The sequence below is a fragment of the Triticum dicoccoides genome, chromosome 3B (assembly GCF_002162155.2).
Source record: "Triticum dicoccoides isolate Atlit2015 ecotype Zavitan chromosome 3B, WEW_v2.0, whole genome shotgun sequence".
Taxonomy (NCBI): Eukaryota; Viridiplantae; Streptophyta; class Magnoliopsida; order Poales; family Poaceae; genus Triticum; species Triticum dicoccoides.
In genome coordinates, this window is record NC_041385.1 from 267,707,911 (window position 1) to 267,723,753 (window position 15,843).

The window sequence follows — 15,843 nt, forward strand, 5'->3', positions numbered from 1 at the left end:
CGGGTGCGGTGGTGGGTGTTTTTTTTAGACAACGGTGGTGGGGGTGGGTGATGTGGGGAGAGAGAGAGGGGTGGGGCTGGGCTGGGAGATAGAGAGGGGTGGGGCCGGGCTGGGAGAGAGGGGAGGAGAATTTTTTTTAGAAGAAGAGGCCTCTTTGCCATCAGCCAGCGGATGGCAAAGGCCCATATCTTTGCCATCAGCCAGCGGCTGGCAGATGGCAAAGAGGTGGGGCTACTGGGCCGTTACAGCGCCGTTATCCATTGGGCCCCACCCACTTCTTTGCCATCTGTCAACAGACAGAAAAGATTCTTTCCCATCTGCTGGCAGATGGCAAATATTATTTGCCATCCACTAGCAGGTGGCAAAGAATTGGCTGATGGCAACCATGTTCTTTGCCGTCTGTCAGTTCTTTGCCATCTGTTTTTTATAAGCAGATGGCAAAGACGTTCTTTGCCATCAGCTGGCAGATGGCAAAGAGCTGACTGATGGCAAATTCCCAGTTTCCAGTAGTGTTCATATCCACATGGCCCGTGGTGATGATCTACACGCCATCAAATACCTCCCGCTCAAGCTTAAAGGACCAACTCGGCATTGGCTTAACAGCCTGCCAGCAGAGTCAATTGGTTGCTGGGAGGACCTAGAATCCGCATTCCTTGACAACTTCCAGGGCACTTATGTGCGACCACCAGACGCCGATGACCTAAGCCACATAATCCAGCAGCCAGAGGAATCGGCCAGACAATTCTGGACACGGTTCCTAACCAAGAAAAATCAAATAGTCGACTATCCGGACACAGAGGCCCTTGCAGCTTTCAGGCACAACTTCCGAGACGAATGGCTTGCCCGGCACCTAGGACAGGAAAAGCCGAAATCTATGGCAGCCCTCACGACACTCATGACCCGCTTTTGCGCGGGAGAAGACAGCTGGCTAGCTCGTAGCAATAACATAACCAAGACCCCTGGCAATTCGGATACCAAGGACAACAATGGCAGGTCACGTCGCAACAAGCACAAGCGCCGCATTAACAACGACAATACTGAGGATACGACAGTTAATGCCGGATTCAGAGGCTCTAAACCCGGTCAGCGGAAGAAGCCATTCAAAAGAAACCCTCCGGGCCCATCCAGTTTAGACCGGATACTCGATCGCTCGTGCCAGATACACGGCACCCCCGAACAACCAGCCAACCACACCAACAGGGATTGTTGGGTGTTCAAGCAGGCAGGCAAGTTAAGTGCCGAAACCAGAGACAAGAGGTTGCATAGCGATGACGAGGAGGAGCCCCGGCCGCCGAACAACAGAGGACAGAAGGGCTTCCCCCCGCAAGTGCGGACGGTGAACATGATATATGCAACCCATATCCCCAAAAGGGAGCGGAAGCGTGCTCTCAAGGACGTCTTTGCGTTGGAGCCAGTCGCCCCAAAGTTCAACCCATGGTCCTCCTTCCCGATCACTTTTGATCGAAGGGACCACCCCACTAGCATTCATCACGGCGGATTCGCCGCATTGGTCCTAGACCCAATCATTGACGGATTTCACCTCACTAGAGTCCTCATGGACGGCGGCAGCAGCCTGAACCTGCTTTATCAGGATACAGTGCGAAAAATGGGTATAGATCCCTCAAGGATTAAACCAACAAAGACAACCTTTAAAGGTGTCATACCAGGTGTAGAAGCCAGCTGTACAGGCTCGGTTACACTCGAAGTGGTCTTCGAATCCCCGGATAATTTCTGAAGTGAAGAGTTAGTCTTCGACATAGTCCCATTCCACAGTGGCTATCATGCCCTGCTCGGACGAACCGCATTCGCAAAATTCAATGCGGTGCCGCACTATGCATATCTCAAGCTCAAGATGCCAGGCCCTCGCGGAGTCATTACGGTAAATGGAAACACCGAACGCTCTCTCCAAACGGAGGAGCACACGGCGGCCCTGGCGGCGGAAGTACAAAGTAGCCTCTCAAGGCAATTCTCCAATCCGGGTGTTAAACGTCCGGACAACGTCAAGCGCGCCCAAGTAACCTACAACAAAACCGGCCGGCACATTCTGAGCAAGCATAGCAGTGCGGCCCCAACCAGCCCTCGCCAGATGGCGATAGCGGTACCACGCGTACGTAATTACGCTTTGGAAATACCATGGGCATAAGGGAAGGGGCACAACCACGGCACACCCAGAATGCGGCTCAACCGCACTAGGGGCTCCCTATTCTGCCGTTTCCTTTTTTATATACTTTCAGGACCCAACTATCCGGAAGGCCTGTCCGGCAATACACTCGCCGAACACACGATGCAACAGCCAGGGAGAGAACAAGCCACGTCAAATGTCCAGGTGGTCTCTATAACGAGCTAAATACCTGTTTTACTTAAAGTCTCGCAGCTTGCCCCTGGAGGGGGACATGCCAAATAATCCCATCTCTTGCTTATCGCACTATTTGTATCGTTCTGCTTTCATAGCAGCCCTTTTTAATAAACAATACATAGCTCTTATCTATTATTGTATTCATATATTTTTATACAAATATGTTCAGTCATGACATTATGCAACCGTACACTTTGGTACGGCCAATACACCAGGGGCTTAAGCACCCCATAACACGGTGTGAGAAGACCGAACACTCTCATGAGTGCGGCACCCCGAACTTATAGCACTATATGCATCGGCTCCGAATCATGTCTTGGGTCAATAGTTGGGTTTGCCCGGCTCCCATGTTGTGGTACCTTACGTTCCGCAATGTTGGCTAAGGTAGCGCTGGGAGAACTACTGCGATTGTGCCCCAGTTGAGTTGGGTTAACACCTCAGTAGAGAAAGCTAAAACTGACCGTCATGATAGTGCGAGAGACCAGTCGCTGTTCGCGAGGTTTTTCGAGTCCCTAAAGACTTATGCCGCTTAGAGCGAGGAGCCGGATTTATCTGGCCTAGGCGTGGATAGCGCCCCGAACTCGGTCTTTCGAATACTAGGGGCTTCACCGAAATTTAAAATTATAGAATTCTATGGCTAAGTGAGAGTGATAAAGCATTATAAGTCCGATGGCCTTGTTCGTTGTGCTGAGCGCCTCCCTAGATGGACCCAAGAATGGGAACAAGAGCGCTCAGGTTTATCCCGAACACCCCAGCACTCGTGGCATGGGGGTAGAAGCCGACGACTTGCATCTCTCATATTTGATAAACGGCCGCATAGAAGGTAATATTTTAAATTAACAAGCGTTGCTTAGCGCATATGAACAAAGTTTTCAGCGTACAGGATAACAGATGCGAGTCTACTCAAAAATTACATCTTTGGAGCATTCACCTGCTATAAGGCGGGCACCCTTCAGGACGCCCTCATAATACATCTCGGGCTTGCGATACTCCTTGCCCGGCGGTGGCGCGTCCGTCACAAGCTTCTCGGCGTCCATCTTGCCCCAGTGCACTTTAGCAGGGGCAAGGGCCCGACGGGCACCTTCAATACAGACGGAGCGCTTGATGACTTCAATCCATGGACAGGCGTCCACCAGCCACCGCACCAAACCGAAGTAGCTCCCAGGCATGGCTTCTCTAGGCCACAGCCGAACTATGAGGCCCTTCATGGCCTGTTCGGCCACCTTGTGGAGCTCGACCAGCTGCTTCAGCTGGTCGCTCAAGGGCACCGGATGTCCGGCCTCAGCATACCGGGACCAGAACACTTTCTCCGTCGAGCTTCCTTCCTCGGCCCGGTAGAATGCGGCGGCATCGGATACACTGCGGGGCAAATCTGCGAATGCTCCTGGAGAGCTCCGGATTCGGGTAAGTAACAGGTAATTTACTTTCACATGCTTGCTTTGCATAAAGAATGCCTTACCCGCCGCAATCTTTTTCATCGCCTCAATCTCCTGGAGGGCTTTTTGGGCTTCGGCCTTGGCAGATTTGGCGCTTTCAAGTGCCGAGGCAAGCTCGGACTCTCGAGTCTTCGAGTCAAGCTCTAACCTCTCATGTTTTTTCACAAGAGCATCGAGCTCTTGCCGCACCTCCGCCGCCTGCACCTCTTGCTTTTCTCGCTCTGAGCACTCCATGGCCGCATTGTCTTCGGCCTTGGAAAGCGCTTCCTTCAGGGTTGCCACCTGAGTTGTGGCCCCTGCAACATTCACGTTGGTCTTGTCATTATTTGCAACCAGGTATTTCTATATACATTTAAATACGGTATTACATACCCTCCTTGTCCTCGAGCTGCTTCTTGGCACGGCCGAGCTCGTTCTCAGACCGCTCGAGGTTCTGCTTCAATGCGTCGACCTCCGCAGTCAGTGCGGCAGAGGTCAGCAGCGCAGCCTGCATTCCCATATCGACATATTTATGTCAGACTCCTGCGTATATCTTTTTAGATCCTCAGTCCGGCTTTTCTTTCGAACACCGAACTGAGCATCAGGGGCTATTGTCTATGCGGTAACATTTTTATATGTTTTGAATACATACCTCAAAGCCTGTTAGCAGGCTGGTACAAGCTTCTGTCAGCCCGCTCTTGGCGGACCAAACCTTCTGAATCACCGCACTCATAACAGTGCGGTGCTCCTCGTAGATGGAGGCGCCGTTAAGCACCTCCAGCAAATTGTCTGGCGTCTCCGGTTGGACGGAGGCCGCCGGCGTCGTAGGCGTGCCTTTCTTGCGAAGGCGCCGCCTACCGGACTCTGGAACCGTTGTTGGTTCCGGAGCGGTGTACGGCCCAGGGCCGGACTTAGATCCCTCTGGGGCTTTACGCCCTTTGGGCCTGGAGTCCGGGAGGCCGCCTTGCGGCGCCTCCAGGACCACCTCCTCCTGGTTTAGTCCCTTTTGGGACTCCACCTCGGCGTCGTCCGTAGGGAGAGGGGAGGAGGTCATCGGAAGTGAAGCGCTATTCATGTCCGACGAATCCAGGGAGCCGCTCGACGAATTGCCGAGCTGAGCCTTGGGCGGACTGCATGATTAAATTCGGCGTCAGAAGGTACCATACATTAGAGGAGTGCTATGAGTTATTCTGGTATCCGGATACTTCCGGTTTTGCCAGGGGCTTGACCCTGGATGGTCATTCCTCCCCGCCGTCTTCGGCATCGGAGGCGTAGTCCGGCAGAAGGATCCTCCCCTTTTTGGACCCTCCGGCCTCCCCAGTTGGGGCGGCCTTCCTTTTCTTTCCTCCCCCCGCTGGAGGCGGAGAGGCTTCTTGTTCTTCCTCCTCCTCGTCCTCAGAGGCGGAGGGTGCTTCGGGGTTGTCAGGCGATGAATCTGACACCACCAGGCGCCGGGAACTCTTTCGAGTCCCCGTGGCCTTCTTCTTGGCCTTCTTCTCCGGCACCACGTGAGGTGCCGGAACCAGCAGCTTCGTCAAGCGTGCGTCTGCTGGGCCTTCGGGCAAAGGGTCCGGACAGTCAAACTGTCCAGACGTCCTCTTCCAGTCCTGTCAAAGGAGCAGGAGTTTAGATCCTGCATGGAGTCAAACTATGAAAATAAAGTGTCCCGTGGAGGACTAAAAGCAAGCTTACTTCGGTGGCTTGGCGCTTGGTGCAGAATCTGCGATCCTCGGTAAGGGGAGGGGAGACCTCGGAGCTCTTGAATAGCACCTTCCAGGCGTCCTCGTGCTTTGTGTCGAAGAGCCGGGACAGAGTCTGGTGCTGGGCCGGGTCAAACTCCCACAAGTTGAAGGCCCGTCGTTGACACGGAAGGATCTGGCGGAAGAGCATGACCTGGACTACATTAACAAGCTTAACCTTCTTGTTCACCAGGTCTCGGACGCAGGTTTGGAGTCCGGTCACCTCTTCCGGACTACCCCACAACAGGCCCGTCTCTTTCCAAGATGTGAGCCGTGTGGGGATGCCAGATCGGAATTCGGGGGCCGCTGCCCATTCAGGGTCACGCGACTCGATGATATAGAACCACCCCGACTGCCACCCTTTGATGGTCTCTACGAAGGCGCCCTCGAGCCATGTAACGTTGGCTATCTTGCCCACCATGGCGCCTCCGCACTCCGCTTGGCGGCCGCCCACGACCTTCGGCTTGACGCTGAAGATCTTCAGCCATAGGCCAAAGTGAGGCTGGATGTGGAGGAAGGCCTCACACACGACGATAAACGCCGAGATGTTGAGGATGAAGTTCGGGGCCAGATCGTGGAAGTCCAGACCGTAGTAGAACATGAGCCCCCGGACGAACAGGTGAAGAGGAAAGCCCAGTCTGCGGAGGAAATGGGGGAGAAACATGACCCTCTCATGGGGCCCAGGGGTGGGGATGAGTTGCCCCTCATCTGGAAGCCGGTGCACGATGTCGTCAGACAAGTATCCGGCCTTCCTCAACTTTTTGATTTGCCCCTCCGTGACGGAGGAGGCCATCCATCTACCTCCCGCTCCGGACATGATTGGAGAAAGGTTGAGGTGGGAAGTGCGGACTTGGGCGCTGGAGCTCGAGTGCGCAGGGATGGATAAACAAAGGAGGAAGAAGGCGTAAATGGAAAGGGTGGATCCTTATCCCCTTATATGGGCGGCCGAAACTATGAGCCCCCACCAGCCTAATAAAACTCGCTTATCTCCCAAGCGCCATGGTTAATGGAGCGGTTGAGTTACCCACGCCCGTATTGATGAGAATCCCGGAATAAGGGGACACGATCTCTGCTTTGACAAGACGTGCCAAGGAAACCGCCTCGCTAAACGCGCTGAGGTGGAACAGTAAAATGATTCGAATAAAGGCTTGGCCGTGGCGTGGTGTCATGCTGCGGAATACGTCAGCAGATTAGATTTGTTCAGATATTATTCTCTCTATGGTGGTATGTGGAACTTATTTTGCAGAGCCGGACACTATCCTTGTGTTCAGCATCTTCTATGAAGTATTCGAAGGTGGAACCCGCCTTGCAATGCCGAAGACAATTGGCGCGCCGGACTCGTCGTCATTGAATCCTGGTTCAGGGGCTACTGAGGGAGTCCTGGATTAGGGGGTGTCCGGATGGCCGGACTATAACCTTTGGCCAGACTCCCGGACTATGAAGATACAAGATTGAAGACTTCGTCCCGTGTCCGGATAGGATTTCCCTTGGCGTGGAAGGCAAGCTTGGCGATATGATATGTAGATCTCCTTCCATTGTAACCGACTCTGTGTAACCCTAGCCCTTTCCGGTGTCTATATAAACCGGAGAGTTTTAGTCCGTAGGATGAACAACAATCATACCATAGGCTAGCTTCTAGGGTTTAGCCTCTCTGATCTCGTGGTAGATCAACTCTTGTACTACCCATATCATCAATATTAATCAAGCAGGAGTAGGGTTTTACCTCCATCGAGAGGGCCCGAACCTGGATAAAAACATCGTGTCCCTTGTCTCCTGTTACCATCCGCCTAGACGCACAGTTCAGGACCCCCTACCCGAGATCTGCCGGTTTTGACACCGACAACGACTTTCTTTGAAGATATCTTTCCCATGAAGGATATGGCTACCTCATCTAATCAGGAGATGCCTAGTTCATCGAATCAGGAACCAGTTACAATTACCGAACCTGGCATTTTGATGGAACACTTTGAAAGTCCTGTGGAGGAGAACAATGAAGTTCCTACTAGGAGCAAGAGACAGAGGACAGCAAAGTCCTTTGGTGATGATTTTCTTCTGTATCTCATAGATGATACTCCCAGTTCTATTTCGGAGGCCTATGCATCGGAAGATGCTGACTACCGGAAGGAAGCGTTTCGCAGCGAGATGGATTCTATCTTGGCGAATGAAACTTGGGAGATAACTGATCGTCCTTATGGGTGCAAACCTATAGGATGCAAATGGGTATTCAAGAAGAAGCTTAGGCCTGATGGTACTATTGAAAAGTACAAGGCTCGGCTCGTGGCTAAGGGTTATACCCAAAAGGAAGGTGAAGACTTCTTTGATACTTACTCACCTGTGGCTCGACTGACCACTATTCGAGTTCTACTTTCACTAGCTGCCTCACATGGTCTTCTCGTTCATCAAATGGATGTTAAGACTGCTTTCCTAAATGGAGAGTTGGATGAGGAAATTTATATGGAACAACCAGATGGGTTTGTAATAGATGGTCAGGAAGGGAAAGTGTGCAAGTTGCTGAAGTCTTTGTATGGACTCAAGCAAGCACCCAAACAGCGGCATGAGAAGTTCGAAAGAACTTTAACAACTGCAGGCTTTGTTGTGACTGAAGCTGACAAATGTGTGTACTATCGCCATGGTGGGGGCGAGGGAGTTATGCTTTGCTTGTATGTTGATGACATACTAATTTTCGGAACAAATCTGAATGTTATTAAGGAAGTCAAGGATTTCCTATCTCGTTGTTTTGAGATGAAGGATTTAGGAGTGGCTGATGTCATTCTGAACATCAAGTTGTTGAGAGATGATGATGGTGGGATTACATTGCTTCAATCTCGCTATGTGGAAAAGATCTTGAGTCGCTTTGGCTATAGTGACTGCAAGCCCTCTCCAACACCATATGATGCTAGCGTGCTGCTTCGAAAGAATCGAAGAATTGCTAGAGATCAATTGAAGTATTCTCAGATTATTGGCTCGCTTATGTACTTAGCCAGTGCTACAAGACCTGACATCTCTTTTGTTGTTAGCAAACTGAGTCGGTTTGTCTCAAAACCAGGAGATGTGCATTGGAAAGCTCTAGAGAGAGTTTTGCGTTATTTGAAAGGCACTGCGGATTATGGAATTCACTACACCGGGCACCCAAAGGTGCTTAAAGGGTATAGTGACTCAAACTGGATCTTAGGTGCTGATGAAATAAAGGCCACGAGCGGATATGTATTCACTCATGGAGGTGGCGCTGTTTCTTGGAAGTCTTGCAAGCAGACCATCTTAACAAGGTCAACAATGGAAGCAGAACTCACAACACTAGATACAGCTACAGTCGAAGCAGATTGGCTTCGTCGACTCTTGAATGACTTGCCGGTAGTTGAGAAACCTATACCGGGTATCCTTATGAACTGTGACAATCAAACTGTGATCACGAAAGTGAACAACTCTAAGGATAGCATGAAGTCATCAAGACACGTTTAGAGAAGGTTAAAGTCTGTCAGAAAATGAGAAACTCCGGAGTTATTGCATTGGATTATATCCAAACGTCTAAAAATCTGGCAGATCCTTTTACTAAGGGTCTATCACGTAATGTGATAGATAATGCATCGAGGGAGATGGGTATGAGACCCACAATATGAGTTGTTCACAATGGTAACCTATTCTTTGTGATCGGAGATCCCGTGAATTAGATGTGGAAGACAAGCTGTTGGTCAACTGGGAAGAGAGTATCCTTACTATTAAAAATACCACTCCATGAAGATGCAATAATCTCCTAATCTGCATGGCAGGTTGATGTATATCTTAATGTGTTCTAAGTGGCTCTTTGAAGCAGAGATATTGTCCTGCAGAACATCTTTTGAAGAACACACCTATATGAATCTGATTGTTAAACGTCGCAATCTATGAGAGTAGGGTTCTCTCTAGTAAACTCATGAAAGGTCTCGGAGTATGACGCATAAGCTCCACCCGCGGAGAAGACCCACGGTAGCCACGTATCGGTCAAGGCTTTGTGTGAAGCTAGATTCGCAGAAAACTTGCAGTTCAAGGCCCAGTCCACTGTTCAAGTTACTTACTAGTGTAGCATAGAGTTCTAGGTGGAAGTTCAACTTAACAGTCTCCACTGCAGTACCGGTATATAAAATAGTGTTTTGGAACCAAAGGCAAATTTTGTGTGCCTCTGGGATCTGATGGGGGATTGTTGGAATTTTGTCTATTTTGGGCCTAGCCCAATAGCAGTTTCAGAAATTTCTAATAAATCCTAAAGGCACACGCAGCCCATTCGTGCAAGCCAAGAGGTGGAACTAAAGTTTAGTCCCACATTGCTAGTTTAGAGGGAGTTGGACCTCTTTATAAGGGAGGCTCCTACCCCACTTGTATGAGCATGAGAACAAGAGGGACATCCACACACACTCCTCCTCTGCCGCCTGCCACGTCACGCCTCGTCATGACGCGCCGCGGATTGAGGGAATGAGCCGAGCCGATGTAAATTTTTGCCACGCACTACGGGTATACGAAAGGTCACGCGAAAGCTGAAATGTTTTGCTGTAGTGGAGATTGAATACGAACGGCGCACCTCTTCGCCTGCTGCTTGTTTGTTTCGTCTCCCTCGTTTTCTTCAGCTCCCAGCGCAGCCTCTCGCCTCCCTCTCTTGCGCCTATAAAAGGGAGGTCGCTCCTCTCAGAGAGACGCACCAGAATCTCTTCCTCCTCTCGCCACAAGTTCCTGAGCACTGCGCTGCTGCTACGTTCTTCCCCATCCCGGCTTGCGGCGTGCACCGCAGGTCGGGACAGTAGGCCTCCGAAACCGCACCTTTTGAGTCCTGTACGGGAGAAGGGTGATAAGGTTTTTGGGGAGCGCTCTGCGCGACTACTGACTTCGACGTCACGGACGCCCCGGGCTCCCACGACTACTTCCCCGACGACGACTACTTCCCCGACGTCGACAACCTCCTCGACAACATGGAGGACACCGACCCCAAGTCCAGTGCCTCTGCTCCGGCTGCTGTCCAGTACGTGTTCTTGTTTTTCCTGTTAGAGGTCTTTCCACAGTTCCTTGTTCTAGTGTTTGCCCTACACATGTTAGGATCTACCTCATATATGCATCTTGATCTACTGTCTGCTCGAGAGATGATCGGTTCTAGCTCCTATATGCAGATGTTATTTACCTTCACTTTGTCAAATCGCATGACTTGTTTTATCACTGCTATACTAGTCATGATTTATCTAGTAATTATGTTAATAAAATCACTCGATAAAATTGCTCATATTTCCAACATACTCCCTCCGTTCCGAAATACATGACGTTTTACGTCTGCACGTTGAAATTTCGTAACGCTACGAAATATACGGGTTTTCCATTTTTACCCTCGACCGCATCGCCCTCAGTCCCTCTCTCTCACTCTCTCTGTCTCCCTCGCCCGTATCGCTCTCTGCCTCTCTCCCACCACATCTCCCTCCCCCGTGGCATCGCCGCATCTCCCTCGCCCGCCTCGCCGCGCATCTCCCTCGCCCGCGTAGCAGCCGCATCTCCCTCGCCTGCATCGCTGCATCTCCCTTAACCGCGTCGCCGCTGCCCTCTTTCTCTCGCGTCATCCCTGCTTCGTTGTCCCAAGATTCGATTTTTACCGTCGGAGGAGCTGCTGGAGTAGGAGGAGCTGCGGGATGAGGATCTGTGGCGGTGAGAAGCTGCCGGATCTGTGCGGCTGTGGGGAGCTGCTGCATCTGTGCGGCGGTGACAAGGAGCAGTAAGCGGTGCCGAGCGCCAATGTGCCGAAGGAGAGGAGGATGGTGAGCAGTTGGACCCACGACGGCACGTCCGCCCTGCCCCCGTGCTTGAGCGCGTCGTATACCACCTGACGGCGAAGGATGCGGTCGAACACCACCAGCGGCAGCTTGTCATCGCCGCGGCCGCCGCCGTCCTCCTCGCGTGCGGCCTCCATGAGCGACTCCTTGAGGAGCAGCTGTTGCATCAGGTGGTGAGAGGATGGACGTGGTGGCCCGGCTGTGCGTCCATGGATGATGACTCCTTGAGGTATTGCTCTCTCTTCCTCTTCCTGTCTCTTCTCCGTGAAAACTTAATGTCAGATGCTAGGAGTAGTGCTAGGAGTAGTGCTAGCAAATGGAGATTCTTGTGATCTTGTGTACTGCTAGGAGTAGTGCTAGCAAATGGAGATTCTTGTGATCTTGTGTACTGCTAGGAGTAGTGCTAGCAAATGTTACGGATGCTAATGTCAGATGTGAGGCCTTAATTGCCTACCGAGCTCTCTGTAATCAACCACGCAGCAATAGCATTTCAACATTTCTTCAGAGGTTTACTGTCGATGATCGATTTTTTTGCTTCAGTTGTCGTTCGATTCAGAGTTCCAATCCTCTGTTGTGCTTGCAGGGCGACGCTGACGGTGGTGCTTGTGGTGCCCAACGCTGACGTCGTGCTCGTGGTGCCCGACGCCTGCTGCTTCAGTCATTCATTCAGAGGAGTATCATCTGCGTGTCCGATGTGGAATCGCATGTTTTGGAGTCTTGTTTGGAATTAAGTGAGGCTCTTTCTACTGTGCACCAACATCTGTGAGCTTAATAGGGTTAAGAGTAGGACTGATTTTACAACTCCTCTTGCAATAGTACTGTTGTTTCCTCACCAACATCTGTGCTATTGTAGTTTTGGTTAAATTTGCAATGAGCTAGTGGAGTACTGTACTCCTCTTGCAGCAGTAATGTACTGTACTCATCTTACAGTAGTTAGTGAGTACACCAACAGTACTTACTGTAGTTTATCTCCATCTTCTCTCCATTTTAACTGAAAGTTTAATTTAAGCTTTAAAATTAACTGAAGCTTTACTTCAAAACTGCAATTATTCTGCTGTAGTTTCTGTAGTTTAAGTATTGTTTTCGAGTAGTGGTTGCAAAATTTGGAGTAGCAAACAGATCCAATATTTGGAGTACCTGAATAATCAGATTTGGAGTTTCTGGTTTGCAGTCAGATTAGCTTGGAGCAGTAGCAGTGCTTGCTCTGCTCTTCTCTTCTCAAATAAAAAAAGTGAGTTCAAGATTTGGGGTAGTGTAGATCTTCTCTTCTCTTTTCAGTTAATTTAAATTAACTCAAACCTTTCAGTTTCTTTAATTAAATTAACTGAAACCTTTTTCTATTAATTAAACTAACTTAAACCCTTTTCTGTTAATTAAACTAATTAAATGAAACCTTTTGCTGTTTAGTGGGGTAATTTAGTGTATATTGCTCTTCTCCTCTCATCTCTTCTCTTCTCTTCTCTTCAGTACTTGGCAGTAGGAGTAGTTCTTGGAGTAGGAGTATTACCCAGTGACAATTCCAGTAGGAGAAGTTCTTGGATCTCTTCTCTTCTCCTTTCTTTTCTTGAATTGGAGTACTCCTGGACATTAGTACTGTCTTGTTTATTAATAAAGCATTGGAGTACTCCAGGACATTAGTACTCCATGGAGTACTTACTCCAATAGCTTAATCCAGTTACTTACTCTCTTCTTATCTCTCCTCTCTTCTCTTCTCTTATCTGGAAATTAACTGTAAATTAAAACCTTTTCTGTTAATTAAATCTAAAATAAACCTTTTTAGTTAATCAGACTTAAATTAAAGATTTTTAGTTAATTAAATCTAAATTAAACCTTTTCTGCTAATTAAATCTAAATTAATCCTCTCCTCTTCTATTCCACTCCTTTCCTCTCCTAGACCTTTCCTCCTAAGAAAATAAGAGAATTCGCTCCACACAAGCCGATGCAAACATATGGAGTAAAGATGATCATACAAATGGAGTAAAAAAATCCACTCCGCACAAGCCTTTGCAAACATACTCAAATATGGATTATAATCATACTCCACACAAATAATCACAAGGATGCAACAAGCATACTCCACAAGCCTCATCTCAGGTCTGTTGACAACAAGCATCTCAAGTCTCTTGGCAACAAGCATCTCAAGTCTCTTGACAACAAGCATCATCAGGTCTCTTGGCAACAGCATCTCAGGTCTCTTGACAACAAACATCTCAAGTCTCTTGGCAACAAGCATCTCAAGTCTCTTGACAACAAGCATCTCAAGTCTCTTGACAACAAGCATCCTCAGGTCTTTGGAAACAGCATCTCAGGTCTCTTGACAACAAGCATCCTTAGGTCTCTTGGCAACAAGCATATCAAGTCTCTTGACAACAAGCATCTCAAGTCTCTTGACAACAAGCATCCTCAGGTCTCTTGGCAACAACATCTCAGGTCTCTTGACAACAAGCATCTCAGGCCTCTTCCATTACTAGACCCTCTCCATTAGCCCTAAGTTGTGTAGGGCATTTGCGTAAACCTCTTGAGGGCACGACAATCTTGGAGGTAGCTGCCCACGACCCTCAAGCCTTTCCTTGGAGTTAACTTGGAGTAGTTCACTACTGTTTCATGATCTAACTTGGAGTATAACACTTGCAGAGTACCAAATGAATTTGTTAATACCAAACTTTGTTGTTAAACATTGTTTATACCAAATGCATTTTTTAATTGCTCAACACTTGCTTGCTACTCCATTATAGGGGTACAAATGAACTATTGATTGTTCATGGCAGGAGTACTGGAGCTCACCAACTACATCTTGACCGGGATCGATGCCCTCTTCCTCTTCCATGTTCATATCATCTTGGAGTATGTCTTCTTCTTCAGCTGGAGTGCAATTGAGATCAAAATCCATGCTTCTGCCCTGACTATGTCTATTTCCTTTTTCAGGTACTGCCTATTCTGAAGTTGGTGCAATGGAGCCTGGAGCTGCACCTTCTGGACCTGGAGCCTGTTCAGGTACTGCCACAGTATAAGTTTATGCAACATCAAGCTCTGTAGTACTCCAACATCATGCAATCCTAGTCCTGTCATGAAAATGATGTTGCATGATGTTGTAAAAGTGATTCTGCCCCTGTAGTACTTCATCATGCAATTGTATTCCACCATCATGCTATTCTGTTAATGACACTCCAACATCATGCAACTGTTTCAGTAGTACTGCACTTTTACTCCAGTGCAGCACTGATTTTTGAATGCTCCAAACATCATGCAACTACTCCAACATCATGCAACATCATGCTCCAGTACTAATTTTTGTCATGCTAAATTCTGTTGCCACAACCCTCAACACCATGCAACTGAATTGCCCGTTTTTGGACCTGTTAAACGACCAGGACCTGAAGCCGCTGGCGATCTTCAGTACCTGGAGGTGGAGCTGGCGAGGCCCTGGGAGGGTGATGGCAATCTGCAGCAGGACGCTGGTCTCGGGATGACGAGGTGGGGATTTGCTGGCCCAGGACGAGGAGGGGGATCTGCTGGCCCAAGAAGACGGGGAGGATGGGAGGGGATCTGCAGGGTGAGATGGGAGGTGATGGAGGTGGAGGATCCAGAGGTGGGGGCGATGGAGGTGGAGGATCCAGAGGTGGGGGCGATGGAGGTGGAGGATCCAGAGGTGGGGGCGATGGAGTTGGAGGATCCAGAGGTGGGGGGCGATGGAGGCGGGCGGATCTGGAAGACGACCTGGGTGAAGATCGAGGAGAGAATTCAAAACTGAAGGGTAACCTGGTCATTTTGCTGCTTTTTCACCTGGTCGGGAAAAATCCCCAGCGTCATGTATTTCGGAACGGAGGGAGTAGTATATAAATATATAGATGTGACACTCTCATTTTAGCCCATTGACACGTACCCATAATGAATTGATATTACATCTAAATATAAATAGTGGTATGGTAAGAGAGACAAACACCTGTGCTCCCTCTGTAAACAAATATAAGAGTGTTTAGATAATCAAAATAGCTATCTAAACACTCTTATATTTCTTTCCAAAGGAAGTACTATTAAAGGGCAGTATGCCGTCATAATGGTTACTACTTTTCCTCACACCATTTTTCATGCACTAAAAAGAATCGGTTTTGATAAAGCACATCTAGATGTGTCCTAAATATGTGCATCTAAATCTTATGTCATTGATTTACATGGAGATTTGTGTCAGTATTTCTTTTATTTTCACTTTCACTTTTTCTTTTTATGTTTGATTGAGTCACTTAAATGTGTAATTACTAGAGATAGCTCATCCCCGGAAAGAAAAACAGGAAAAATATGTGACCCACTAATGCACATCGCACGTCCGAATTAAGCAACCTCAAGTTGCACGCCCGGTCCCCGCAACCCCCTCGCCCCCGTCTCTATTGTGTGAAAAGTCTCGCCACCACTCCGCCCACACACCTGAGCACCATCGCTCCAGCCCAGAGCTCTCGATTTGCAGTCCTGTGCCACACATGGCCAATCAATGCCTTCTGCCGCCGCTCCCCTCCTCGTCCACCTCGTGGTCACGGTGTTGTTGTCTTGTCTATGCC

The 15,843-nt window shown here is 49.1% G+C and overlaps 1 protein-coding gene across 4 annotated transcripts; it reads left to right on the forward strand.

Moving 5' to 3' along the window:
* The first annotated feature begins 10,921 nt into the window (after positions 1-10,921).
* LOC119275869 lies at positions 10,922-15,200 on the forward strand. Of its 4 annotated transcripts, XM_037556795.1 has the most exons (6): positions 10,922-11,519; positions 11,874-12,021; positions 12,462-12,521; positions 14,059-14,134; positions 14,216-14,284; positions 14,662-15,200. In XM_037556795.1, exons 4-6 carry the CDS (start codon positions 14,098-14,100, stop codon positions 15,039-15,041), a joined length of 486 nt encoding a protein of 161 aa, XP_037412692.1. In that variant the 5' UTR covers positions 10,922-11,519; positions 11,874-12,021; positions 12,462-12,521; positions 14,059-14,097; the 3' UTR covers positions 15,042-15,200. The 4 variants fall into 4 exon arrangements, with proteins under 4 accessions (XP_037412692.1, XP_037412691.1, XP_037412690.1 ...); XM_037556794.1 differs by lacking the exon at positions 12,462-12,521 and having other exon boundaries at positions 14,026-14,134; XM_037556793.1 differs by lacking the exon at positions 12,462-12,521.
* The last annotated feature ends 643 nt before the right edge of the window (positions 15,201-15,843 follow it).